General features: G+C 39.3%; 1 protein-coding gene across 7 annotated transcripts in view; it reads left to right on the top strand.

Moving 5' to 3' along the window:
• LOC127162925 (trinucleotide repeat-containing gene 6A protein) overlaps positions 1 to 25,812 on the top strand; it is a 79,590-nt gene extending 53,778 nt beyond the window's left edge. For 4 of the 7 annotated variants that reach the window (XM_051105855.1, XM_051105853.1, XM_051105854.1 and 1 more), the window contains 21 exons: positions 2,251 to 2,565; positions 4,036 to 4,083; positions 5,831 to 8,395; positions 9,246 to 9,455; positions 9,627 to 9,793; positions 9,923 to 10,000; positions 10,113 to 10,164; positions 10,260 to 10,387; positions 12,250 to 12,402; positions 12,499 to 12,630; positions 13,608 to 13,745; positions 13,836 to 13,907; positions 13,998 to 14,436; positions 14,994 to 15,131; positions 17,056 to 17,217; positions 17,373 to 17,513; positions 17,924 to 18,031; positions 18,117 to 18,326; positions 18,433 to 18,500; positions 19,195 to 19,334; positions 21,233 to 25,812. In XM_051105855.1, coding sequence (XP_050961812.1) covers positions 4,038 to 4,083; positions 5,831 to 8,395; positions 9,246 to 9,455; positions 9,627 to 9,793; positions 9,923 to 10,000; positions 10,113 to 10,164; positions 10,260 to 10,387; positions 12,250 to 12,402; positions 12,499 to 12,630; positions 13,608 to 13,745; positions 13,836 to 13,907; positions 13,998 to 14,436; positions 14,994 to 15,131; positions 17,056 to 17,217; positions 17,373 to 17,513; positions 17,924 to 18,031; positions 18,117 to 18,326; positions 18,433 to 18,500; positions 19,195 to 19,334; positions 21,233 to 21,608 — 5,523 coding nt within the window. In that variant the 5' untranslated portion in view covers positions 2,251 to 2,565; positions 4,036 to 4,037 and the 3' untranslated portion in view covers positions 21,609 to 25,812. The remainder of the gene's footprint in view (positions 1 to 2,250; positions 2,566 to 4,035; positions 4,084 to 5,830; positions 8,396 to 9,245; positions 9,456 to 9,626; positions 9,794 to 9,922; positions 10,001 to 10,112; positions 10,165 to 10,259; positions 10,388 to 12,249; positions 12,403 to 12,498; positions 12,631 to 13,607; positions 13,746 to 13,835; positions 13,908 to 13,997; positions 14,437 to 14,993; positions 15,132 to 17,055; positions 17,218 to 17,372; positions 17,514 to 17,923; positions 18,032 to 18,116; positions 18,327 to 18,432; positions 18,501 to 19,194; positions 19,335 to 21,232) is intronic. The other 3 variants (XM_051105859.1, XM_051105857.1, XM_051105860.1) reach the window with 3 other exon arrangements.
• Positions 25,813 to 27,110: the final 1,298 nt, after the last annotated feature.

Below are 27,110 nucleotides of genomic sequence, written 5' to 3'. Positions count from 1 at the left end.
GGTTCATTACTGGATGAATCAGTCTTTTTGAATGAATGATCAAAGACAAATACATTATTAAAACCCTCCTTTCACCACCTACTGGTATAACAACATAATCAATAAATCTTTAACATTATTTGGAATGTCAAATTAACTTTCAAAAGGATGATTTACTTTATGATTTACTATATACATACATACATACACATATATGTATGTGTGTGTGTATGTATATGTATATATGTATATATGTATATATATATGTATATATATGTATGTGTATATATATATATATATATATATATATATATATATATATATATATATATATATATATATATATATATATATGAACTTTAATCCAAGTACTTCTGTGATTATTTGAACGTTTGTAACACAGAAATAATGAACTGTGTGGTTGAAAAGACTGAAACGGTTTCATTCATATACCTTACAGTGGCTCTCTTTAGGTCAGCGGCAGTACGAACGCAGATTTGAGTGTTCAAATCACACTGGTCGTATGCTGCATGGAAGAAAGGGTGAGGAATCGAACAGATGAGTCATCGTAATTTAGGAACAGAATCACGTTGGTATTTGAATTTAACCGATCTGTTAAATTAAAATGCTTTGTCATATTGGTGGTGATACATCAATTGCAACATGTTTAGCTTATCACAAATATTATAGGCTACTTTGCTTTTTCAACTTCTGATCACAAGTGTATGGAGCGTTATGCGCTTAGATTAGCGAGCAAGGTCCTGGCAGATCGCTAGGTCAGGTCCTCACAGATGAAGGGGGGAAAAAAAAACAGGAATTGATAGGCGGAATCGAAATTAATTTCACAAGAAGTATCCTGACCTTAAGTATCCAATTCTGGAATCGGAATTGATTTTTAATACCCAACCCTAGTTATATTAAAATAATTATTTATCAAAATCATGTCTAATTAATTGAAATCATGGAACTTGCAGAATTTAACAGCAATTTATTAAAAGTTTAACAAAAACTATTTTTTTAAGGCCCTATTAAATACATTTTATTATTTTTTTCAAATTCGGTTTTGTTTGGGATTCTCTGTTTTGTAGATTTTCTGGATTCTATTTTAATCGTTTCATTACTGTAATGATCAAAACAATGTCTAGTGAATTTATAAAGGATAATTAGATTTGAAAAAGAATTAATTTATTATAGGCTATTTATTTCTTCTTTTTTTTCAGAAATACTATGTTGTGTATTTACAGTTTTCTGGTAAATATTTTTTCTGATATTCCTTAAACATTGTCTTAAAAATATTTATAATATTAGTAGTAGTACTATGTTTATATTAAGTAATTTATTAATATATTTCTGGCTGTCAAGTTAAACCAAACTTTTATTTTGATGGGTTGCTGTGGAGACCTTTTAGAGTCTTCATTATATGATGATAGTTTTCCGCAAAAGAAACGGTAAAATGCTCATGCAGTGACTCTCAGAGATTGTTCATGTGTTCATGTACTCATATATTGAGGCGGCAGAAGTGTCACGCATGTGTGTGTAAATAAACAAAACTGCACGTCTTCGCCAACACAGACAAGCAGAAATACGGCTCTTATTAAAATGCATTCTTAAAGTACTGGTGCTAGTAAAATGCAGAATCGTACCATTTTTAAAAGCAGGGTATCACAATACTTTTTAAGTACCGGTATATCGTGCAACACTAGTATTTAGTAGTGAACAGTCGTAAATATTCAGTAAACAGTTTTGACTCTTTGTTAGTGTCTTATTTTTTTTTTTTTTTTTTTTTTTTACATTGTGAGTGGAAATTTTTCGGTGAGTTTGTTTTAGTGAACCCAGAAGTTGTTACTCATATCTACAATTGTTTACATGGACTATGACTCTCTTGAGATTAAGACTTGAGTTTTCACCGCATTTTACAACCTACTATCTTATGCAGTTTCTGATAATTGTGGCAGATTTTATTAATAAACTGCTAGACTGTGACGACAACTGCTCTATTTGTATGATGGTATTCACAAGTCTGTACCATGGAAAGTTTTGAGTTTGTCTAAATAATTAAGGGCATTACTATACTGTGGATTTAACATGGTAATCGTGAATAAGATTGGAATAGCTCTGTATGTTCTGTAAGTAAACCATGTAGATAACTTAATCACAGTCCTATCGCATCATTGTTATGCCAAAAATAGATGTTTGTAGATGAACTTTTAAATTGTGCGTAATGAAAATGTGTTTTGCATGGTTTTAAATATCTGTTTTTGTTGATTTCAGTGCCAGAACATATCAAGTCCAGTTTCAGCCAGCCTCAGTCTGCCAATTAGAACAGCAGCACCTCCACTGTAACCTGCGCCATCAGCAATGCCAAGAGGGCCCCAGCCAGCGGCCAGCCCCAAGCCCTGCCTCAGTACCCGCTCTGTGAAGTTCCGCGTCTCTGTCAGCACAAACAGAAACAGCTGTTGAAGCGTGGGCAATCCCTCACGGTCCTTGCTGCCACCCTGGGAACTCAAGTGCAGCTCAACTCTAGCCAGCCAGGGGAGCTTACGACTGAGAGGTCTGTCCTACACTGCGCCCAAAGCCACCTCTCAGGTACTGCTGCTCTGCATAATGACCTTGTAGGTTAAAGTTAGCCATTGCTGATAGGCAGTGCTGTTCCAGACTGTAAAAACAACTTAGTTAAATATACAAGAACTAGGGATGTGACTATACCAAAATCTCACGATAGGATAAGATCACGATATGATGTCTGGGATAGAGAGTTCAAAATGATAAGCTCCAACCCATCTTCCTAAGAATTTGGGTCAGAAAAAGTGAGTTGACTTGTACCTGAACTTTAAAGGGGACTCAACCCTCTTTTTAGTTGTGGTATACTGTCTCAGTCTAAACTACATTCACACTGGTGTTTCAGAAGCCAAACAAATTAGAATATAATAATTTTATATTGTTGTTAATCCTATGACAGTAATATCCATATTTTAAAACAATTGCACTGTAAAATAAATGAAAATGAATGTTTCAAAGCTATATTATTTTTGCTTTACACTACAGCAGGTATTTGCTCTACACGTCAAAGATATTTTGAAATTGGACTGCAGTAACATTACCCATTTAAACGGCTAGCTGCCAGCAATTCATACTGCACTTTTAAGCTTTTATTTTGACACACATGGCAGTAGAGCTTTTATTTTGAAGGAAAATTACAGCTTCAGTGAAAACAGGCTTACAAAAACGAGTCTCATTACAAATCTAGTGAAATGCTGTAATCATCTGCTGTGAAAATGTGTAAGTTGTGGCCGTTGCATTCCCAAACACGCAATAAATATGTTCACTGCATTCATTCACTGTGAAGTGAACCGTTCAGAGGCGCTGAAAACATCGGATCACAAGTTGATTGTCTGAAGTGCGCACTTCGCTTTGAAACGCACAGCAAAAACAGACTTGCCGTGTTGTACTTTCGGTTGTAGTTCGTTTGACAGATACTATGCCAGAGCATAATGGCCCAAAACACAACTTTAAAGACCTTTTATGTTAGAATATTTAAAAAATCTACACTATTTGCCCAGAAGGCCTGTCGATTCATATTGTCATGTGACCACGATAATATCGAGACAGTTTTGCTATCGCGATACCACAATATTCATGATTATCGTTACATCCCAAGGACAGATATGTGCCAATATTTTACCATTTTCAAATTGTAAGCATTTGTCTGGTTGACTGTATTAGTTCTCCCATTTTTTGGTATTAAAATTCTGAAGTAATGTAATGAAGCAATTGAAAAAAAACAAATAATGAAGCCATTATTTTTCCAGTTCAGCACAGTTTATCTAACGGAGTCACTCATGTAAATAGTAGCATGTCTTCTAATGAAAGATCTTAATCATTGTTTAAATTCTACTGTTTTCGTTTTGCGTCAAATTGAAATCCTTAGGTCATTGCTGTAGAAATAAACAATGATGTTTGCTGCATGGTCTTAGCGTCTGGCTGTTTTATTGGTGTTGAGACCTATTTTGTGGCTTCTAGCTGTTTTTCCTCATGCTGTTGCTTTTTGTTTTGTAGGCATGGCTCCCATTCGGGATTCCGTCAGCCACTCCCCTAACCAAACAGGTGACTCATTTTTTCTTTTTCCTTGCCATGTGCTGTTGTTTACCAATTTTCTTTAGTGAATGTGTCGAGTCCAAAAGTCACCGGAAGACCTGTTTAGCAGTTTGTATTTAGACAGACTGCAAGTTGTTGTCAGTATCCCTGTGGTGCATGCTTAATGGTGTCAATAAGTATTTTTGATTCTCTAAATTTAGCCAGTTGCTATTCAAAGAAAATTTTCATAATGTCTTGACATAAGTCGACTGACTTCCCAAATTTTTCTTCCTGCCAAATTTGTGTTTTTCCTGTGTTATGTAAGGCCACACCAGTAGTGCTGCCAACTGGTACAAAGTTCTCACTTTTCTGAATTAGTTTTGTCAGGGATTGTACACTTTGCCCATAACCCAGTACAAGTATCCTTATAGGGATCGAATGAAAAGTCTGTGGTCATTTACTGACACTCGTCGTTCCACACATCTATGACTGACTTTCTTGAGTGGAACGCAAAGAAAAAATATTCTTTTTCCATACAGTGAGAGTCAGCAGCGTCCAGGGTTGGTTTGGACACCGTCGACTTGCATTATATGGACAAATATCTTTTGTGTTCAACAGAAGAAAGTGAGTTCGTTTTGGAATGACGTGATGACAGAATTTCCATTGTTCTATCCCCTTGGAGTCTACAAGTCTCTTCTTGGTCGACAACTGTTTTTGTCTCCCCTGGAGAGATGAAATACTAGATCGAAATGTAATGTAACTAATTTTCCTTTACCTCAGTGACCTTTAACAGAATCTCCCATTTTATTGAGTCACTCTTAAACAAACAGTTTACTTGAGACCAGCAGTGAGACTGTCTGTGTTTCTTTGTCTTCCCATATCTCTTGGTAACACAGCCAGGGAGAAAGTCTCAGACTTGGCAAGAGAACAGTGCTCAAGGAAGCTTGGCAGCCATCTTGCAGAAAAATATGAAAGCAAGAGCAGAAAATTTATTTCAAGGAACACAGCAGTTGCGTTTATTGTTAGAGTTTAGTGCCGCCACATCTACGTAAAATCAGTGAACTTGCAGAGATGCTTCACACTCAGTGTTGCTGTTAGCAGTCGTCTGTCTTTCCCTCCTCTTCCATCCTGGCATGCAGCATGATCATGCTGCTGCTACAAAATGGTGGCAGATCTACTACTGTTTCAGTCTGGCTTGAGCGAGACACCTCTCAGCAGGACAGAGACAGGGCCTATGGGCAGTTAGCCATTGTCGCATAATCCATAAATGGGCAAGTTGTTACAAATTCTGAGCAAAGTCTACTAAATGTTACTATTTTCAGCATGTGCAGCGTTTGACGTGTGTTTTAGGATGAGTTTTATTTGCGCTGAGTGTATTACAGTTAATCATTTTTAAAGTGTAACTAAATCAGGTTTTTTTTTGTTTGCTTTTAATATGCTTTAGTCCTTTAGTCCCTTATGTTACTGTTCAGTCTCCTTTTGCAGAGCTGTTACACAAACTGTGATGCATACAAATCCGAATTGTGGTGTTGTTGTTGTTGTTGTTGTTGTTGGTTTTTTTTTTTTGTTGTTGTTTTTTTTTAAACACTTGTCTGAATTTCGAATTCCTCTGAGCAAGGCATGACAATGTCTAAATTGTCCTGACTTTTGGAAGGAAGACTGTTTTACAGTCACTACACTCTTATTTAATCCAAAAACAGATTGTTTCCAGATTTTTTTTTTTTCTTTTTCTGTGTTTGCATTCTCAACTGATCTGACCTTTAATTTTCTTTCGCAGGTTTGGAACATGCTGGTTTGGAGCCTCAGTATGAAAATTCACCGTGGAGCTCTGGCTCACCTTGCAGCGACTCGAACAGCAACTGGGGAAAAGTTATTGTAGATAAGGGACCCTGGCCCTCCATCACTGGTAGTGACCCAGAGTTAGCCTCAGAATGTATGGATGCTGACTCTGCCTCCAGCTCTGGGTCGGAAAAAAATCTTAGCATGATGGCGCCTGGGAGCACTGGTGGCGACAACAATGGCAATAGACAAGGTTCTCATTTCATGGTTGCAAATGGCAGCAATAATGTGGGTAACGGGAGTGTTAAGGGGCCTTGGGGTGTATCCAATGGCTCGATGCTAAGCACATGTCAAGGCTCCGGTGAGGGCCCCAGCGGCAAGCTGGCAGAAAGCAGCCATGGCAAAATAAATGCATGGGGTACCCAAGGTTCCTCAACCAATGTAGGTATAAATCCAAGCACTTTGAACCCAAATGCCAACCATGGTGCCTGGCCCGTTCTTCAGAACACTGGGCCCAACCCCCATGGGCCTGCGGGGAACGGAAATGGTGGCACCAACACTCAACAAAGCACCATAGGTCAAACACCCAGCATGCAGAGTATCAACTCTAAGATGTCCTGGGGATGCCTGCAGGAAAATATGTCCGAAGCTGAAGTCAATGGTACAAACAAGGTTCCAAGTGGGCAGCCTCAAAACCTTAACACTGAATTTAATGGACCAAATAACACTACTAACACGATGACCTCTAGTTTACCAAACTCTACAGGTTCAATGCAGATGAATGAACAGCCCCCAGGGCACCGAGCTTGGCCTATGAGTACAGGGGGCTCCCCTCAGCTCCCTATTTCTCCAGTCTCTAATGGCACTTCCATTTCTCAACATGGCAACAGTGAGGGAATTAACAGCGGGTCTTATGGTACAGCATGGGGCGTTCTGCCCGGCACTAATTACTCTGGAGACAAATGTCCCGTCCCTAAAGGCCAAGCTGTGGGCGACACTGTGAATGCAACTCTAATGCAGTCTGGAGCCAACGGCTCCTCTGTGAGTGCTGCTTCTTTAAAGAATAATAATAATAACGGGATGGGCGGTCGTGGAGGCGGCTGGGACTCAGCGCCTGCTACCTCACAAAGTATGTCTTGGGGAGCAGGTAACGGTGTGGGCCCAGCTGGGATCCCTCGCCCCTGGGGGAGTGCCTCCTCCTCCTCGTCTTCCTCTTCCTCATCCTCTTCAAACACTGGCACTAAGGTCTCAAACGGGGAGTGGAACACTTTGCCCAGCAACAGTCAGCATTCCAATGATAGCACGAATGGGAGCAGGAAGGGAACAAATGGATGGAAGTCCTTGGAGGACGATGCTCTCGGCATAGGGGGCTCCGGTCAAACGTCGCAAGGCAGCACGTGGAACAAGTCCACAGGCAGTGAAGGAAGTGGAGAGAGCTCGGGAGGTCGCAGCGAGAGGGATGGGCACCGTGGTGGCAACCGTAGGAGGGGTAATCAGCAGGGCATGATCAACGCAGCTCTCTCTAAAATCGACGTGGACCCCAGGGTGCTGTCCAACACGGGGTGGGGACAAACTCCAGTCCGCCAGAACACTGCGTGGGATGTTTCGAGCTCCGAGAAAAAGACAGGAAATAATGGACAGACAGGCTGGGGTAGTGCTCCCCCTCAGGCGTCTAACTCAGGTGGTTGGGGAGATGGAGCCAGCACCAACAAAAGTAGCGATTCATCAGTATCAAGCTGGACTGAACCGAAATCTTCAACTGGCTGGGGAGAAACCAAAGGCCATGTTGGGCAAAGTGGATGGGAGGATGCCCCTTCTGTTACAATGAACAAGGGCGGTTCCTCGTGGAATGGCGCCAAGGATGACAAGTCCTCCTCTTGGAATAATCCGCCGAAGGCAAAGCAGGGATGGGGTGGAGAGGGATGGGGCGGAGAAGGCCCAAAGGGAAACCACTGGGGAGAGCCCCAGAAGTCTGGTTCAGGTGGCTGGGACAGTGACAGCGACCGCTCTGGATCGACCTGGAGTGAGCCCGGGCGGGCGAGCAACACCTGGGGAGGCAGCGGAGGCACCAACACTCCTGACCAGAGTGGTCCTACCACAGGATGGGGAGAGCCACCCAAGACCAACAATCAAAACCAAACCTGGGGCGAGCCAATCAAATCAAGCCACTCCAACCCCACCTGGGGCGACAGTACAAAACCGAACAACTCTTCAGAGTGGGGCAAGTCCCAAGAATCCAGCATGGGAACGTTCAGGAGTGGGAGCACCTCTCAAACTGGAGCCCCAGGTCAGAACAAGCCTACAGGATGGCTGGGAGGCCCGATGCCCACTGCCTCCAAAGAAGAGTCGTCCACTGGATGGGAAGAGCCGTCGCCTGAGTCCGTCAGGCGTAGAATGGAAATTGATGATGGTACTTCAGCATGGGGAGATCCCAACAAATATAACAACAGCAGCGTAAACATGTGGAACAAGAACACTGCTGGAGACCAGGATGGCATGGCTGTTTCTCAGCCTCCACAAGCCCAAAGCTCCATGGCTCCAAAGGAAAAGAACTGCAGCTCAGGTGGGTGTCTTCCTTTTTGGCAGTGCCTTGGCAATTATTACTCACCCATTATATTTATCTTTAGTCATGCAGTCATCCCTTTGGAATTTCTCTGGATGCGCTTTTTCCTCCCACCCCTTTCCTCTAATACTTCCAGCTCTGAACTTACGAGCAAGTGTTTGTGTGCGCGTGTCTATATATAAATGTTTACGCATTGCAGAGGAATGTATATAGATTGTAGAAGTGCAGCTTTTTTCCATTATTTTTAATTACGCACTAAACAGGAAATGTAAAGGTGCGTGTTCAAATAGTGTTCCTGCTTCATTTTGAAATTGGCTGTGGATAAGCTGTGCTCAGGGAAAAATAGGCTTAGGTTACATTCTGACCGATGGTGCAGTCATATGGCAGCAACTTGAGCAGCAGGGCACACATGAACAGGGCTATTTTTGAAGGAAGTATTCAGGGCATATGCTGGATGGTGAAAGTGCAAAAACCTCCGTGGTTAAATGTAAGCTGATCCATCAGCAAGACTTCAGAGTAAACAAAGCTTACATAAGCATGTTTATGCAAGGGCCGGATTTGGGCCATTGGAAAGTTTGCAAGTACAGTCCAATCCCACTTTGAAGTTTATTTGTAAATATCAACTGCATTGGAACCATGTTTAACATTTTGTTTAGATGCAGATTAGTTGTTGCACAGTTATTTTCCATGTAGCTTGTGCATTACACTTTGATTCTTGTTTGCTCTGACAGATTTGAGTTTGTTTACCAAACAGTAATTTACCTTTTTTTTAATTGTTGCATGCACTAACAACATAACATTTTGTATACTGGTCTTTGATCATAATTTTTTTTTTCCTGTCTGGTCACAGGGTGGGGAGAGCCATATGGTGCGCCACAAAAAATGGAGTCCTCTACCTGGGGTGAGCATGCTGCTCCACCTGTCACTGTGGACAATGGCACAGCTGCTTGGGGAAAGCCTGTTGATACAGGTTCCAGCTGGGAAGAGCCGGGGAGGGAAAACTCAGGAGGCAGTGGCTGGGGCAATGCTGCTATAGGACAGCAGTCACAGCACAAGTCTGGTACGTCCTATCTCCAATTGGGGCAGAAGAACTTTCTTTGATTTATATATTTTTTTTTTCTTTCTTGATTTCTACTTGTTTGGTTTGGTTTTTCTAATGTAAATATCAGGGAAATATGTTCCATGATTGATTTTCTTCCTCTGTTTTTAATGTTTTATTTTGGCTTTTTAGGATCCAAACCTATGCAAGATAACTGGGGTGGAGAGGAGATGTCCATGACAGGGCACTCCAACTGGGGGGAAGAGGAGGAAGAAGTAGAGATAGGCATGTGGAACAACAATCCATCACAGGAAATGAACCAAACTGGAAACTGGTCCTACAAGAAAATGCCTCCAAAGGTAATAATTAAAACCTGATTTAGCCAGGGCAGAACTGCATGAAGTATCATTCACTGAATTTACTGTTTAACCTAATTGCAAGGACAAAATTATGTGTAGATTTATTTATTTTTCCCTTCTTTCCATTAGCTGAACAAAGGACCCAACAAGCAAGATGAATCTCCATGGATGAATCAGTTTGTGAAACAGTTCAACAACATGTACCCTGTAAGAATCAAGTCTGATTGCTGTACTTTTCCATGAAACCTGTTTATACTAAGTATTATGTCCTTAAATCCTTCATGGACCAGGAAGTTGACACTTCTTTGTCATTTTACAGAGGGATTCTGCTGAAGATTCCCTGAAGAGCAATAAGATGGATATGTCTGGAGGTAGGTCACATTAAAATCCAGTGCTGATACTGAGATACAATCCATGAGTGTAAGCATGATTTGTAAAATCTATGAATACTTCTCATCTTCTTTAGGAATGACAGATAAGCGCATTGATGTTGACAAGCACGTTTTAAATATGGGAGAGTACGGGAAAAATCCTGCTTCGCGCCACCAGATCCACAAAGACTCTCCTATGGACCGTAATCCCTATATGGATAAGGTGAGTTATTTCCTGTTCTCCTGTAACAGTAATGGAGCCTTCACTTTAAACACTCTTGTACTCCTGCTTGTTGGGTACTTTAGCACCCTCTATGGGAAGGCAATGCAACTTAAAGACCCCATGATATCAAAATCGGAGGATTATGGTTTAAAAACCAGTGGATCTCTTTCTTGACCCTACTCTCCATTGTCCATAAATTAATAGTTTCCCTTAATTTACAAATACTAGCCGTATCCATGATTTAAAATGTAAAAATTTCAGTAACCTGATGTTAACATCTTTCAAGAAAAAAGAACAGATATTAAGGGGGTGAATTAAATTGGTTTGGCTAATTTTGAAGATCTGTATGCTTGTAAATGTAAAATTTACAGTTCTCTAGAAAAAGACCAGAAATATTGTTGACTTGTGTTTAGAAGCGTATTCAAAATGTTTAGCAAATCATGGTTTATGGCGGTGATATGACAAAAGGCTATTGGCTATTTGGGGAAAAAAGGGGACAAGATATTTCATATGTCGCAGATCAAGCTTCCTGTTATTAGGAAATGCTACGGATGATTTCATGGGGTATTTAAAATAAACTTTCAATAATCGTAGTCTTACTTCTTATCTAACTTATTTAACTTACTTAAAGGTATAGTTCAACCAAAAATGAAATTTATCCCATTATTTACTCACCCTCCAGGCATCCTAGGTGTATATGACTTCCTCCTTTTGGACAAATGCAATTGGAGTTATATTAAAAATTATCCTGGCACTTCCAAGCTCTATCGTGGCAATGGGTGGGTGTGTGGGTATTTCTCTTCAACAGTCCGACACAATCCAATAAAGCGCATCCATCCATAATAAAAAATAAAATAAAAAAAAAAAAGGGTCTCACACAGCTCTGGACCGTGAATAAAGGCCTCCTGTAGCGAATCGATGCATTTTTGTACAAAAATTTCCATATTTAAAACACAATAATCACTTTAATCTAGCATGCGCCAACTGGTTGTACACAGAAGCAGCTCCAGGCGAATGGCGTAGGATGTCGGCATTGCCCATGCACCTGTGAGTCTTGTGAAAACCAACGTTTGTTTACAGGAGCAAAGGAAGCAAAGTTTCCTTACTTCAGCAAAGGAAACACCAGTCCCCTCTTGGTATATATCGAAATCCTTTGACATTTTTCTTCACAAATCCTCGTTTTGTACTTCTAATTCGTGACCGTTGTTTTGGTTTGGTTTCTCGGTGCATTTGTGTTTGTCACTTCTAAGCGCTGCATGCACAACACTGACATCATACATCATCCGCTTAAAGCTGCTTCTGTGTACCACCAGTTGGCGCAAGCTAGATTAAAGTGATTATTACTTTTTAAAATGTTTATATTTCTTACAAAAATGCACTGAATCGCCACAGGAGGTCTTTATTCTCTGCCCAGAGCTGTGTGAGGCCATTTTATTATGGATGGATGCACTTTATTGGACTTGTTTTGGACCATTAAAGAAAAACACCTGCCCGTTGCCATGATAGATGGATAGATGGATAGAAAGAAAGAAAGATAGATAGATATTTTAATGTAACTCTGATTGGATTCATCTGAAAGAAGGAAGTCATATACACCTAAGATGCCTGGAGGGTGAGTAAGTAATAGGCTAATTTTAATTTTTGGTTGAACTAAGCCTTTAACTAATTAAACTTGAAATATCTCCAATTCCTAAAACATGCCAAAGAGGATGCTAACATAGCCTTTCTCTCTCCTTTTCTGTGGCTGTTGATGTGTCTTTCTCTGGTGGCCTGGTGTTCCTTCTGGTCTTTATCCAATTCCTCTCTGCTGTTGTGCTCTGCGGCCTGCTCCTCGCTCTGCTTGGCCTGTGATTGTGCTTCAGCTTTCACTGCCTGTGTATGATAGCTCTGTAGCAGAGGAGTCCCAAAACTCACAGATCAGTTCCATGCAGAATATCAGCTTTTCCCCTACAAATAACGCACTGCCAAACCAGTGCAGCTTGCCTCACCATCCAAACTCTGCCTCTGTTAGGCAGGTGAGTTAGTGCACGCTGCTCCCTGTGTGCTGAAGCTGTGAATGTGCCGGATTGCCGGATGCTCATTTACATGTGGGGTGTTATGCTTCTTCACAGAATGTAAACATGTACGGTGTCGGAAATGCAGCAGCACAAGGCCGGAACGCCCAGCAGCCTCCAGCACAACCTCTGAACTCCGCTCAGCCCAGTCTACGCAACCAAGTGCCTCCTCCACTACTTCCCACTCAGGTAATGCCACTTGGGTTTTTAAATTCCAGCTTACTATAAAATGAAGATAAGTGGTGTACAGGGTTCCCACGGCCATGGAAATATCAGGGAATTTTAACCTTGTAACTCCAGGCATGGAAATGCATAAAACTCTTAAAAAGTAAGACTGCACAACATGAGGGGAAAAAACTCAGAGAAAAAGTGATTTGCATGTTAAAATGCAGTTTTAAAACTCCAGTGGCCATAGAACTAGTCTTAGAAGTTAGTAATCAAATTTTTTTTTTCACGTCAGTTACAGAAAGTAGGTTGGCCTAATTTGAATCCAAAAAGACTGATTACCTGTCGACTAACTGCTGGTTGGTCAAACTAGTTCTTAACATAGTGACTGTGCTTATGCAACTGGTCCCAGGTTTGATGTGCTTGTTTGTAGGGCTACACAATTTTGACCACAATTTTGTGATTACATATAAATATAATCAATAATAATAAACGGTTTGTGCCCCGAGTTTGAGTCCCGGCTTTCTCTCTCCCACTTTGCTTCCTGTCTAGCTACTGTCTTATTGAATTAAAGGCATAAAAAGTAAAATAATAATAATAATAATAATAATAATAATAATAAAAAAAAACAGTGTTGTTCTTGGTATATAAAAAAAGAAATAAAAGTATCGTAAAATGTCACTATTATTCTTGCATATAAAACAGAGTTGTGCTTTACACTGAATTAATATACTTTTCATTAAATTACAACCATTTAACAATTTTTGAGTTAGAATAATTGTACATCCCTACTTGAGGGTCCCACTGTTCACTAAAAATCCACTAAAAATATGTTATTAAATGTAATTATTAAATTGAGTTCATTAATTCAGCTGCCGTAGATAGAGTACATTTGAATTTGTAGACCAGTTATGGAAAACGTACCTCTTTTTGATTAATTGATCCTTTTGATATATTTTTCATAAAAAGCTTCTTAACATGTATACGTTCTCTTTTCCCAGGTCCAGCCACCCCTGTTGAAGTACTCTCACAATAATGGAGGTCTGAACCCTCTGTTTGGCCCGCAGCAGGTGGCTATGCTGAACCAGCTGTCCCAGCTCAACCAACTGTCTCAGCTTTCTCAGATTAATCAGTTACAGGTATTGATCTTGCTGCAAGTAACAGCCTAGAAGACATTTAACTGAAAAGTTAACTGTGACGCTTACAATTTTTCTTCTTTCCCGGCTCAGCGTTTCATTGCGTTGCAAAAAGCGCAAAGCCAGAGGGCCATGCCTGTTAACAGCCGCCAGCAACAGGAACAGGTTTGTGATCTCTTAGACCCATTCATGTGTTCCGTTTCCTTCGTTCTTGGCTTGTTTGACGTGACGTTTCCCATTTGTGATGACGTGTAGGGTCGTGGTCTGGGCCCGTCCCAGCAGATGATCCAGCCTCCCCGCCATCTCGATCCCTCCCTGATGAAGCAGCAGACTTCCCCTCAGCCACCCTCGCTGCACCAGTCCGGCCTCAAGTCCTATATGGATAACTTCATGCCCCCCAATGCCTCTGACCTGCAGAAAGAACAAAGTTCCCTGAGCTCGTTCAGTAATTTCCCTTTAGGTGGGTGTCCTCCCCATCTTAATGTAGGCCAGACTGACTCTTTGTTGCACCAAGCTGCCAAGCCCAACACGATGTTTGCCTCTGACATGTCAGGCTATCAGCCAGCTGGCATTAGTCAAAGTCATAGCCTCCTAGCCCCACCTCTGAGCAATGGCCACATGGTGCCAGGCTCTCCCATCAACCCTCGGGTAGGAAAGAACTTCTGTCCTGACAGCAGCTCTCTGCCAGCAAGAGGTGAATACAGTCTATTTTGTTGTCCCCAGCTAAATTTCCTCTTGCATTTTGTATTTGAGGGAAAAGAAAACAATGCTGTGTTGCGAAACCTTTTGAGTTCAGACCCTTATTATTTGATTGGAAATCCAAATGTTTGGCTGGCATATGTAAGGTGCTTCTACTCATAATTTTTGCCGCTTGACAATAATAAGATTGATTTTCTTTGGATGTGCTTGTCTCCCCTTCCATACGTTTTCTCATGTTTTATTGCGCACTCAGTATTTTTGTTGTGACTCCATAGTGGCATTGGCACACAAAAGCCAAAGTGTTGACTTGTGATGCTCCCTCCAAAATAAATGATTCAAAAGTACTCTATCAAATCTGTAATGTGAAAAAAAATACTGAGTGCACTCTGATTTTAAAATTGAATGAATTGTTGAAATGATCTTTTTGTTAAACCTACTGCAGATGTTAATTCATGGATACCAGAAATATTGTTAACCTCATTTTCTGGCTGAATGTGTATTTTCTTTGTTTTTAATTGGAGTTTTTTTTTTTTTTTTATTGTATTCCTCTAGGTTTGAACTCAAACTTGAATGTAAGCAACCTCGACATTGGTAGTGTTGGTTTTAAGGAGCCACAGTCCCGTCTGAAGAAGTGGACTGCCATGGACATTTCCGTTAACTCGCCACTTGATCAAAACCCCAGCAAATCTGGTGGGTTTCTCAGTTTGTTTTAATTGTGTGTGTGTTTTATATATATATATATATATATATATATATATATATATATATATATGTGTATATGTGTATATGTGTGTGTGTGTGTGTGTACATGTATGTATATGTGTGTGTGTATGTATGTGTTATATATGTGTGTGTGTATGTGTTTTTTATATATATATATATATATATATATATATAATATATATTAGGGATGTTAACCGATGACCGTTTGACCGGTGGTTGACCGTATCAACGTTAACCGGTCAAAGTTGTCGGTAGTCGGTTAAAAAAAAAAGTGATATCTAAATTAGGCTATTATAGACAGTGGACTATACGCTACTACAGTTAGCCATCTCATTCCTCATCTTTTTGTGTTAAGTGAACAAATTATCCCTCACACTCAATTTTTCATAACTCGCCTGTTTGTACTTAATAAACCAATAAAAACATTTGGCGCGAGGTCACAGCGTTTGGGTTCGCGCGCTCACAAGGTTTGCGAAAAGTAAAGGCAACAGGCTAAAACACTCGAGGTTAGAGCGGCGTCTCTTCGGAGCTGTCATTTTCTTAAATGAGCCGTGGCAATGTTTCAAATGAGCTTCTAACCTAGACAAACGCCTTTATTTTCAAAGCGATCACCTTGTACCCAAACCATTTGAAACTAAGGAGCCATTTGTCCTACGATTACATACAACAAGCTCTTCGGCGCCGCGTTTGCGGGACTCATGTTTCGCGCTGTAGGGGATTTTAAAAAAGTGACGTGAGTGGCAGTGTGTGTGTGTGTGTGTGTGTGTGTGTGTGTGTGTGTGCGGGAGGCAGAGCGGCAGAGAGATGCGACAGAGTTGCGAAATTGCAGGCGTGGCTCGAAATGGCTGTTATTTCAAATAGCGTACCATATTTTAAACTAATCGGTTAACCGGTTTCAACCGGCTAATGAGGCTCGGTGGTCGGTCAAGAAATTTTTAGTTTTCGCCATCCCTAATATATATATATATATATATATATATATATATATATATATATATATATATATATATATATATATATATATATATATATATATATATATATATATATATATAGTAAAATGATGTTGATAAAGAATGCCATGCAGTTGACCTATACAAACTAATACAATATTAAGGAAAATAATCACTAATACTTTTGTCATAATTGTGCAGCCCTAATTTTAACTCGAAGTTTTTCACACACTACCAGTTAAAAGTTTTTGAACAGTAAGATTTTAATTGTAATTTTTACCAAGACTGCATTGATTTGCTTCTAAAAACAGCACAGGCAGTAATATTGTGAAATATTTTTACTATTTAAAGTAACAGTTTTCTATTTGGATACATATTAAAATGTAATTTATTCCTTGATCAAAGCTAAACTTTGAGCAGCATTACTCCAGTCTTCAGTGTCAGCTGATCCTACAGAAATCATTCTAATATGCTGATTTGGAATTAAAGAAATTCATACTTTTATTTAGCAAGGGTGCTTTAAATTGATCAAAAGTGATGATAAAGACTTTTATAATGTTACAAAAGATTTCTTCTATTTCACATAAATGCTGTTCTTCTGAACTTTCTATTCAGAGAAACCTGAAAAAATTTTACTCAGCTGTTTTCAGCATAATAAATGTTTTTGAGCAGCAAATCAGAATATTAGAATGATTTCTGAAGGATCTTGTGACTAGTAATGATGCTAAAAATTCAGCTTTGATCACAGGAATAAATTACATTTTAAAATAACTTTAAAAAAAGTTTTTTTGCTGTACTTTGGATCAAATAAATGTGGGCTTGGTGAGTAGCAGAAACTTTTTTTTTTTTTTTTTTTAAAACATTAAAAATCTTTGACTGCTAATGTATGCTGTTTTGAAAGTGTGCGAAAAGTCTGATGGGTTATGATTTTCCTATAGGTGCTATAACATCTGGCCTGAGGCTTGAAGACTCACCCTTTGGTCCATATGACTTCATCAATGCCAGTAACGCTCCCATTAGTCCTCCTGGCTCTGTGGGAGATGGCTGGCCCAGCCGTGCCAAATCACCTCATGGTTCCACCAATGTCAACTGGCCACCAGGTTCGGACCCTTTCGCTTCATAAATGCTTTACTTGTTCCAATCAAATCTTGCGTTGAATCGAAATATTACAGGGAAACTTAGGTGGTCGGCGCTGTACCATTGTAGCATAATTAAACTCACTGTGTCATGTTTGTTTGATTTGTTTGTTTGGCAGAGTTCCGTCCTGGTGAGCCCTGGAAAGGATATCCAAACATTGATCCTGAAACTGACCCATTTGTCACTCCTGGCAGTGTGATTAATAATCTCTCCATTAATACAGTCCGGGATGTTGATCACCTCAGGGACAGGAACAATGGTAAGCAATCGGTTAGACCAGCTAAATCAGTATACACGGCCATTCAAAAGTTTGGGACAGTAAGAGTTTTTTGAGAGAAATGATTTTACTCAGCAAGGATGCATTAAATTTCATTATTGATTAGATTAGAATTTATTGTGGACAAAATTAGCATATTAGAAAGATTTCTAAAGGATCATGTGACACTGAAGACTGGAGTAATGATGCTAAAAAAAATTCAGCTTTGCCATGACAAGAATAAATGACATTTTACACCAAATAGACAAGTTATATTAAATTTTCACAATATTGCTTTTTTAAATAAATAGAGACTTGTTTTAAAAACACTACAAAAAATCTGTAGTGTCCTTTGCTGAATTGTGTGTATTAGCGTTTTCGTCAATTCAGTTTTTTTTCTTTTGTTTTTCCAGGGCCATCCTCATCACTTAACACCACGCTGCCTTCAAATAGTGCCTGGACATCCATTCGTGCCTCCAACCACAATAGTTCCCTCAGCAGTACAGCACAAAGCACTTCAGGTTGGTGGGCAGCTATTTAGGTGTAGCCACACATGCTTGTGACCCTCATACACTCTATTAACTTCATCTGTTACTCTCTCTGCAGCCAGAAACAGTGACTCCAAATGGTCTCCTGGTACAGTCACCAACACCTCTTTGGCTCATGAGCTGTGGAAGGTTCCTCTCCCCTCAAAAGGTATCTCTGCTCCGTCCCGCCCCCCGCCTGGCCTGACTGGCCAGAAACAGCCCTCATCTTGGGACAACGGCTCTCTGAGACTGGGAGGCTGGGGTAGCTCTGAATCCAGATTCAACTCTGGTTAGTCACAGTTATAATCCCTTTCACCTACATAAACTCTATTAATAGTTTAAATGATGTAGAGTTTAAAGAAACGAGAGAGAACTGAAATAATCATTGTCCGCAGGTTCCAGCTGGGGTGACAGCAGCTCAGGGAGAACTAATTGGCTTGTTCTCAAAAACCTCACACCTCAGGTAAGACATATGATTTGGTGTGTACTGACTCATTTTAGCAGGTCATTGCATTTGCACTGCCTGATTTGTGCAGCATTTTTAGCAGAAAACACATTGAAAATGCACTGTAAAATTATTTATCAACACTGTTTTGTAATTTAGGGTTTTATGAATCACCATTAGTTACTATCAGAGATAATTTATACAAAAAACAAGTATGTTGGGCTTAAAGGGATAGCTCACTCAAAAATGAAAATTCATCATTCGGTCATTAATTACTCACCCTCATGTCATTCCAAACACAAATTAAGATATTTTTAATCAAATCTGAGAGATTTCTGACCCTGCATAGACAGCAACACAACTGAACACACATTGAAGACTGACACTGAAGAGAAAAAATTAAATAAAGACATGTTCTCGTAGCTTCATAACATTACGGTTGAACCACTGATGTCACATGGACTATTTTAATGATGTCCTTAATACCTTTCTGGACCTTGAATGTGTCAGTTGCAATGCTGTCTATGCAGGGTCAGAAAGCTCAAAAATGTAATAAAAACATGATTCTCAATGGCCAACTCTCAATAACTTTTTTTGTAATTAATGGTGGTTATTAAGGGAAACACTTTGTGTAGAAACCTAGGTATTATTTTATATATAAAGCCATAGTAGAAGTATTTCCCGGGTAACAAGTCATGTCCATGTTTTACAGATTGATGGCTCCACCTTGCGAACTCTGTGCATGCAGCACGGTCCACTGATCACATTCCATCTGAACCTTCCCCATGGCAATGCTGTCGTCTGCTACAGCTCTAAGGAGGAGGCGGCAAAAGCCCAGAAGTCACTGCACATGTAAGTCCATCTTTTTTTTTAGCCGCACAGTGTGGGTAGAGAACGGAAATGTTACTACTAAAGCTAATAATTACTAAGCCATTTAAGAAGATATTTGTTTATTTACGACAGATATAAATAACTTGATCACTTCTGGATTAATGAGATTTATTATGAGCACTGAAAGGTTTTAATTATAGGAATTAAAATATGAAGTAAATGTACAGTTTTAGACTGCAAAACAGTGTTTTTTTTTTTTTGTTTTTTTTTTTTCTTCTTCTTCTTCCATTAAGAAATCGGTTTGTCCAATTCAGTGATTCTCTGCCTTTTTGACCCCTGTTGTCCACAATATTTGGAGGCCCTACTTTTAATTTGAGGAATTAAAGGGTTAGTTTACCCAAAAATGAAAATTCTGTCATTAATTGCTTACGCTCATGTTGTTTCCAAACCTGAAAGATCTGCATTCCTCTTCAGAACAAAAATTAAGGTGTTTGATGATTTCTGACCCTGCATAGACAGCAATGCAGCTGACACGTTTAAGATCCAGAACTTGAACTATTTGGACTATACATGGACTATTTTAATGATGTCCTTACTACCTTTCTGGGCTTTGAACATGGTAGTTGCATTGCTGTCTATGCAGGGTCAGAAAACTCTCGGATTTCATCAAAATATCTTAATTTGTGTTCTGAAGATGCATGACATGAGGGCGACGGCTTTGGAATGACATGAGGGTGACTACTTAATCTTTTTTTTTTTTTTTTTTTTTTTTTTTTTGTGAACTATCCCTTTAAAATACATACAATTCTTGTTAGAGCTTGGCATAATTCTAAATATGTTCATTATGCAAATGCATATGGCATTTTAAGTTACACACTTTCAGGTCCTATTTTTTTAAATTGGGGGTTTTGTTTGGAATAATTCAACATTCTGTTACTAGTATACTAGTATACATTAGTATACTAGTAATCTTAGGGTGTGTTCACTAGGGATGCAACAATACAGTTAGTCCACGGTTCAATACGTGCCTCGGTTTTTAACCACGGTTTTCAATTCGATTCTGATATCTTGCCACTGCAGTGTTTTGTTTTGTTTGTTTTTTTTCTGTACACTGGAGAAAGCGTGGTTTAGTATATTTTTACGCAAAATAGAATGGGTTTCATTCTACATTTGTGTCGAAGTATCACTGATGACGTTCCGCTCCAGCTTCTCTAATATGGATAAAACCATCGCTATTGTTGTAACTGAATAATAACAAGATATAACGTTAAACATTTTGAATGATGAAATGTAAGGACAATAAACATTCGTCTGCAATAATATATGGTTTATCTGTGTTCTTCAAGCCATCTTGTTTATTTTCATAAGCCATTGCTAATCGACATACATAGAATATGAGTGTATATAAGGAAGTTATTTCAAACACTCAACTTATGTTGTGAATTAAAAAGTATTTTTTTTTTTTTTTTATAACTTTTGTTTTTATAACTCTTATGTTGGACAACAGGTTTAGAAAGGCTTATGTCATTAAAACGGAAGATGTTCTGCATGTGTTGCTTTTACAAATATAAGCAGGGAAGTGTTTCCTCATTTCAGCACGTGAAATTGGAGGCACACCTACAGCAAATTTCAAGAGAAATAAGACAAGGAAATTATTTAAATGCGAAACCGAAAAACCGCAATTCACAAGCGCGTACTGAACCATGGATGTCGTACCGAACGGTTTGATATTATATTGAGATTTGTGACATCCCTAGTGTTCACACTTCAAACGAACTCTGGTGTGATTGAAAAGACCCTGAAATAATGTTCAAAGCCTTTTCCAGATTTCCAGAACCCCATGCTGAATTTCACAAAAACTTGTATGAGAGTGAGGCACCGAACTGATACAGGTTCTGCTCTTCCTTTTCCTCCTCCAGGTGTGTTTTAGGGAACACTACTATTCTTGCAGAGTTTGCCAGTGAAGAGGAAATTAATCGTTTCTTTGCACAAGGTCAGTCAATGGCTGCCTCTCCCAGCTGGCAGACGCTGGGCTCTTCTCAGAACCGGATCGGATCCATCGAGGGTTCTCACCCCTTCCCGAACCGCACTGATCCAAATCACTGGAACGGCAGCGGGCTGTCAGGAGCTGGCAGCGGAGACCTGCACGGCTCGTCTCTCTGGGGCGTTCCCAATTACTCCACGAGCCTGTGGGGCAGCCCCAGTGGCGGTGAGGGGGGGAGAATCAACAGTCCCTCCCCCATCAGCTCCTTCCTTCCTGTTGACCACCTGACGGGAGGTGGGGAGTCCATGTAGTGCATCTTTCACCTTCTGACTTAAAAACAAAAAAAAAAAAAAAAAAAAAAAAAAAACATACAAACCCGTGACCTCAATGTGGAAATAGTTAATCATAATCATATGACCATATATATATTATATATGAAAAAAATCAAATGGCACTAGTTAGACTTTCTTCACTTACAAAAAGAAAAAAAAAAAAAAGAAAAAAAACAATGCGGGGTCACCCTGTGGAAACAAGTTACGTTTTTTTCTGCACATATGTCCACTTTGTTTTAGCCCAAAACATATCAGTTTGAATACTTGAATTATGCAGGCCAATTCTATAATGTGAAAGGATGTATTTACACTTCCAGGTAGTGCTCTTCATACAGAAAAAAAAAAAAAAGCTTCGGTTGAGCTCATCTGTTTATTCATCATGTTTATTTGAATTCCAATTCTTTTCGTTTTGTTTTTATTATTTGCATTTTGTTTGCTGACAATGTTGGAGTTTGAGCTTTTTTAACTTTGCACTGAATGTGGTTTTTCTCAGTATAATCTGCAATATGGAGGGAGCCGACAGTTCCAGTGTAGTTGTTTACTCAAGGATGTTCTTAAAAGTGTGCGCTCTACTATGCCTTGATGTACGCCTACCTTATTGTGGTATTGTGGAGTTCGAGATCAAGATATAGATGCTGACTTAGGATTATTTGATGATATTACAGAAATAAGTATTGCACCAATTTTGTTTTAAAACTAAAGAATTTAGCTCTGCAGTCTAAAAAACTGTAGCCACAGCTGTGACTTGCAAACCCGACCTGCAAGCCAGGGGGAACAGCACTTTCAAAATAGGCTTTCAATTTTGTTTTGGAGGCATCACATTGTGCCCTCTTGTTTACAAAACTTTTTTGAGGGGGAAAGTATGGTCATTCTTCCTTTTTATTTTAAATGGAGAAAAAAAAAAAAAACAAGAAAAAAATGCATAAAGAATTTAAAAAAAGAGAAAAATCTTACAAAAATTATAAAATACAAAAAAAAAAAAAAATTTTAAAACGTCAAAAAAAAAAAAAAAAAAAATCTTGAGGATGAAGACGAAGCTTTTTATCTCTGGGAATACTGATCAGTGTTTGGCCATGTCATTGGTTATTTTATCTATTCCTCTTGTCTGCTAAATAACCAGCATGGTTCTCAGGAAATATAGCCAGTTTTCCCCCCCATAGAAACTCCTTGTAGGAAAATCCAACTTTTAGCACTGAAACTACTTATAGCTCTGTAAGTTTTTCTCTGCCAAATAACTGCTTTAAGCTGGAGACATTCTACATACTGCTTTTCGAATATGCTGTCTTTTTATTAATGAGTGGATATGGTTTGCTGAATCACTATCTAGTCCTTTTTCCCTTTTTCCCACTGAGTGGCTCAATGTTTTTTCGCTCTGTGACTGTCGAAGTAACTGTCAAAACCGTCGTAAGAAAAAGCAGAAATCTGTAACTATGCATACTGTAGCCAATGACTCGGCCTACAGAATCGCTTTTTCTTTGTCTGAAGTAATGTTTTATATGTTTCGGTAATTTGCATATACATCGTTTGATATATATATACATATATCTCTATATATATTTTCCTCATCGCCAGAGCTGGTGTTAAAGAAAATCTTGTTTGGTTATTTTAACAGTGCAAAAGTCGTCCACATTTCATTGCCTTGATTCAAATTGTGTCCGAAGATGCAACAAGTCAAGTGGCTTTTAACTGTTTACAAATAGAAAAATGATTGTAATGTGTACAGTTTTGGTTGTGTTAAATCTGAAGTTCCTTACAATATTAATAAATCAATGTTTTGGCTGCTCATTACCATTTTATTTTAATTTAAGTTTTTCTCGTTTTTTTTTTTTTTTTTTTTTTTCTTTTCCCCTTTTCCCTCCCCTTCCTCAAAGCTGGTTTGTCATTGAAAATGGCTTGCCTCTGTACTTGTGGCCAAGGAAGGCTGGATTAGAGGTGAATGTAATCTATCGCTGGTAGTTGAAATAATATGTGCGTAGATTATTGACCTTTTATTGTACTATATTTTAGGTGCACGATTTACGAGACGCGAGAGGGAGAGAAAGATGTCAGCATTAGGCTAAGCCATGGACCTTAATATTTGTTTAAGCTGTTGTGTTTTTCTCCATTTTGTTTTATTTGAGAAGTAGAACTTGCGTGGTGTGTTAACTTATCCATATTTAATGACTCATCGTACAAAACCCCGAGTATTACCCTCACTTTATGGTTGCGTGCCAGTATTGAACCATTTTGAGTAACCGCTTTACCAAATATACTTCAATCAAAAGATTTGTTTACTTAATTCCAGACCTGGCTTATCTCATTTTGTCTACGTGGAACATTGGAGAGAAACTACATAACGAAAGCCGAAAAGGAGTTGTTGTTGTTGTCTTTTTTTGGAATTGCACTTGGTGTACATAATGAACTAGAAACGCTTGTACTGTATTTGTGTTCTGGAGGCAGAGTGTAGCTTTTTGGAGACTGGAGGGCACCGACAGAGGACTTTGCCTTTTGGTTGTCTGTTTATTCTTCGCGTACATTTGGCTGGTGCATTTGTGCCTGCGTGCTCGAGTGGTGCACTCCATTCCTGCGCATCAGGAGCCCAAGTATTCTCCTCGTGTTTGGGGGAGGGGGGCGTAGAACTGCGGGCGTCGCCGATCGTTTATGCCGTGACTTTGTTTACTCCTTCGGACGTGGATCGCTCCATCTCTTGTGCTTTAGTTACACGTTTCGTACGCGTCAGTCCTGCGCTGAGCTTTACCAATGGTTCTGAATATTGGGGGGGGTCTTCAAAACGTGCTTCTTTGTGGCTTTTTACTTTTTGAAAGCGAAAGCGTAGGGAAAAGCCATTGGCACCCAGTTGATTTCCACTTTGAAATTTGCTTTCGTTTTTTTTTGGTCCCCCTTCCCCGTTTTTTCCTCTTAATTTTGTTTTGTGTACGTGCAGCTGTGTTTGGTGTTAGAACTGTCATGCTGAGACATTTTGATAATTCACTGTCATGCCAAATTATCAAGCAGGGGGAGGAGGAAAGGGATTTGTTCTTTTGTAAAAGCTGGACAATGTATATGCTTCAAATGTCACTTGCAAAATGGATGTTTTGAGGATATTCATGAGCAATGTACAATCCCCATTTTTATAGCCAGGTTGAACGCGGAGGAAACGAAAAACTGGTCTGACTTGGCCTGATGACATTCTACTTTTGTACTGAAAATGTCATTGTTTTCTGATTTATCCTGTGAGCAAATATACCCTTGTCTTTTAAATGGTTCCTACTGTTGAACAATGTGCTAAGGCAATTGACTTAAACTGTGAGTATTGCTGTCATGTCATTATAAACCCGAAAAGCTTTAGTAAAACCAGCACAAGAAATGGACGAACGAGAGTTTAAATCGAAACTTCCACCATGGGGAAATTCTAAGAGAGTCTATGCAGTGTAGGGTGAGGCTTCCATGTCTGTGTCTTTGCTTAAGAAAATCCTGACCCGTCGCGGTCGGATTTAAAAATACGATTCCTTGTGCCATGATTGAAATTTTCTTTTACTTTTTGTCTCACACACAACACACATACACACATACACACATAAAACAAATTGGCCAGTTGTAGCAAATGGAGGGTTGCATTAACATTTCCTTTTTCACGGCGCTGCACGGCCTGTGGAATAGCAAATTCTCAACTCCAACATTTCTTCTAGTGGTCTGTCGAGAAATAGTTCGCTCACATGTAACCTATATGCACACTGCTTTGGTAGACTGTTTGAAAAATAACTAGAAATAAACATCAATAAGGTAACTTAAATGAGCAGGAAGTTCTTTTCAGCGTCTTCCTGGGGTCATCTTAGAATTTTAACTTGGGGAACTGCACTTTTTGAAGGACAATCCTTATTTGTATCGGTAACAATTGACACAAGGTTTAGTCTAGTAATACATGGTAGATACTCAAATGTGTAGTGATGAATGTTTCCTGTAATGCTGTTTTTCTTTTTTGTTGTTTGTTTTTTTTCTTTTTTCTCTTTGTTGCTTGGTTTTTCGATTTTAGTACCCTTAAGTGCATATGTAACGAGGTAGTTGAGGTAATAGAGTAGTTTTTAGGTCTTTTGTTGGCTGTACTTGTAGACTGATAATAACTGTTTGTAAAGTCCTGATCTTGATATCAGAATACAAAAAGCTGTATAACTTGGGTACAACCCGCAATAAAGCCTAACAGTGATATGGTGTGCAATGTTGTTTTTTCTTTAATACTTTTACTGCAAATGCAAAACACAAAAATAATCATTTCTGCAAACAATGTAACCGATGAATAGTTGCCATTTACGTGGAGTACACACAACTTACATGCTTAAATTAAAGGGAAAGTTCACCCAAAAATGAAAATTCTGTTATTAATTACTCACCACCTTGTCTTTCCAAACCCGTAAGAGCTTTGTTCATCTTTAGAACACAAGATATTTTTGAAATCCGAAAACTTTCTAACCCTGCACAGACAGAAAAGGGCTCAGAAAAAGAACGTTGTTAAAGAATGACTTGCAATTTTTTGCGCAGCCTTAATCAAACCAGAATACACCAACGATAAACTAAGGTCCTGTTTACACTGGACGATTTTCGTCTACGCTGGCATTTTCACTCTTTCAGAAACTTTCTCCATCCACACTACACAACCGAAAACGCATGTCACATGACCATTAAACCAGGTACAACCATCGATATGTATAGGAAGATGCCCTATTATTTAGATGGAGATGCTTGGAGCCATAGATGTATATATGAAGTGACTCGTTAGCGACGTTAATATGGGCTGCTATACGTAAGCCATCTGCCATATTGTAATGGTCAACGTGATGTCATTCGCCATAGTAATCACTGAATATTCGAAATGCCACAATCCTGCACAGCCGTTGGTCTGCAAACCTGTAGTATGACGAATGACGTCAAGTTGACCATTCCAAGATGGTGGATGCATCTACGTGCTTGGAGTGGTCAAATGGGGATCTATACATGTATATCTATGCTTGGAGTGGTCAAATGATGCATCTACCTATACAGATCTATGGGTATAACAATGAGCATGATGTTATTGTTTACACCAGGGGTGGCGAACTCCTCCTGGAGAGTTCAGCTCCAACCCTAATAAAAACACACCTGCATGTAGCTTCCTAGTAACCCTTCAGACCTTGATTAAAAGTCTTCATTTTGGTCAAGAATGTGGGCAGCCATGCCATCATTTTCAAAAGTCTTCATTTTGGTCCGTTTACAATGAAACGCAACCCTGGAGATTTCAAAAACAGGGTCTGCAGTGTTTCCAAGGGTCGTGTTAACAACAGGTGTAACCCTAGCTAAAGTTATGTGTTTTACGAGAAACGAGAAAAAAACTACATAAACATTGCATTAGGATGTTGCATCAGCAGCACCACACACGTATCGTGGTACTGTTGTGAACGAGTTGAAGACTGACACGTCAAATTATTTTTGTTTTCTTTGCGCACAAAAAGTATTCTTATAACTTTATAA

This window comes from Labeo rohita, chromosome 3 (genome assembly GCF_022985175.1).
Source record: "Labeo rohita strain BAU-BD-2019 chromosome 3, IGBB_LRoh.1.0, whole genome shotgun sequence".
NCBI lineage: Eukaryota > Metazoa > Chordata > Actinopteri > Cypriniformes > Cyprinidae > Labeo > Labeo rohita.
The sequence above is the reverse complement of the archived record's forward strand: the minus strand, read 5'-3'. Positions and strand labels throughout refer to the sequence as shown.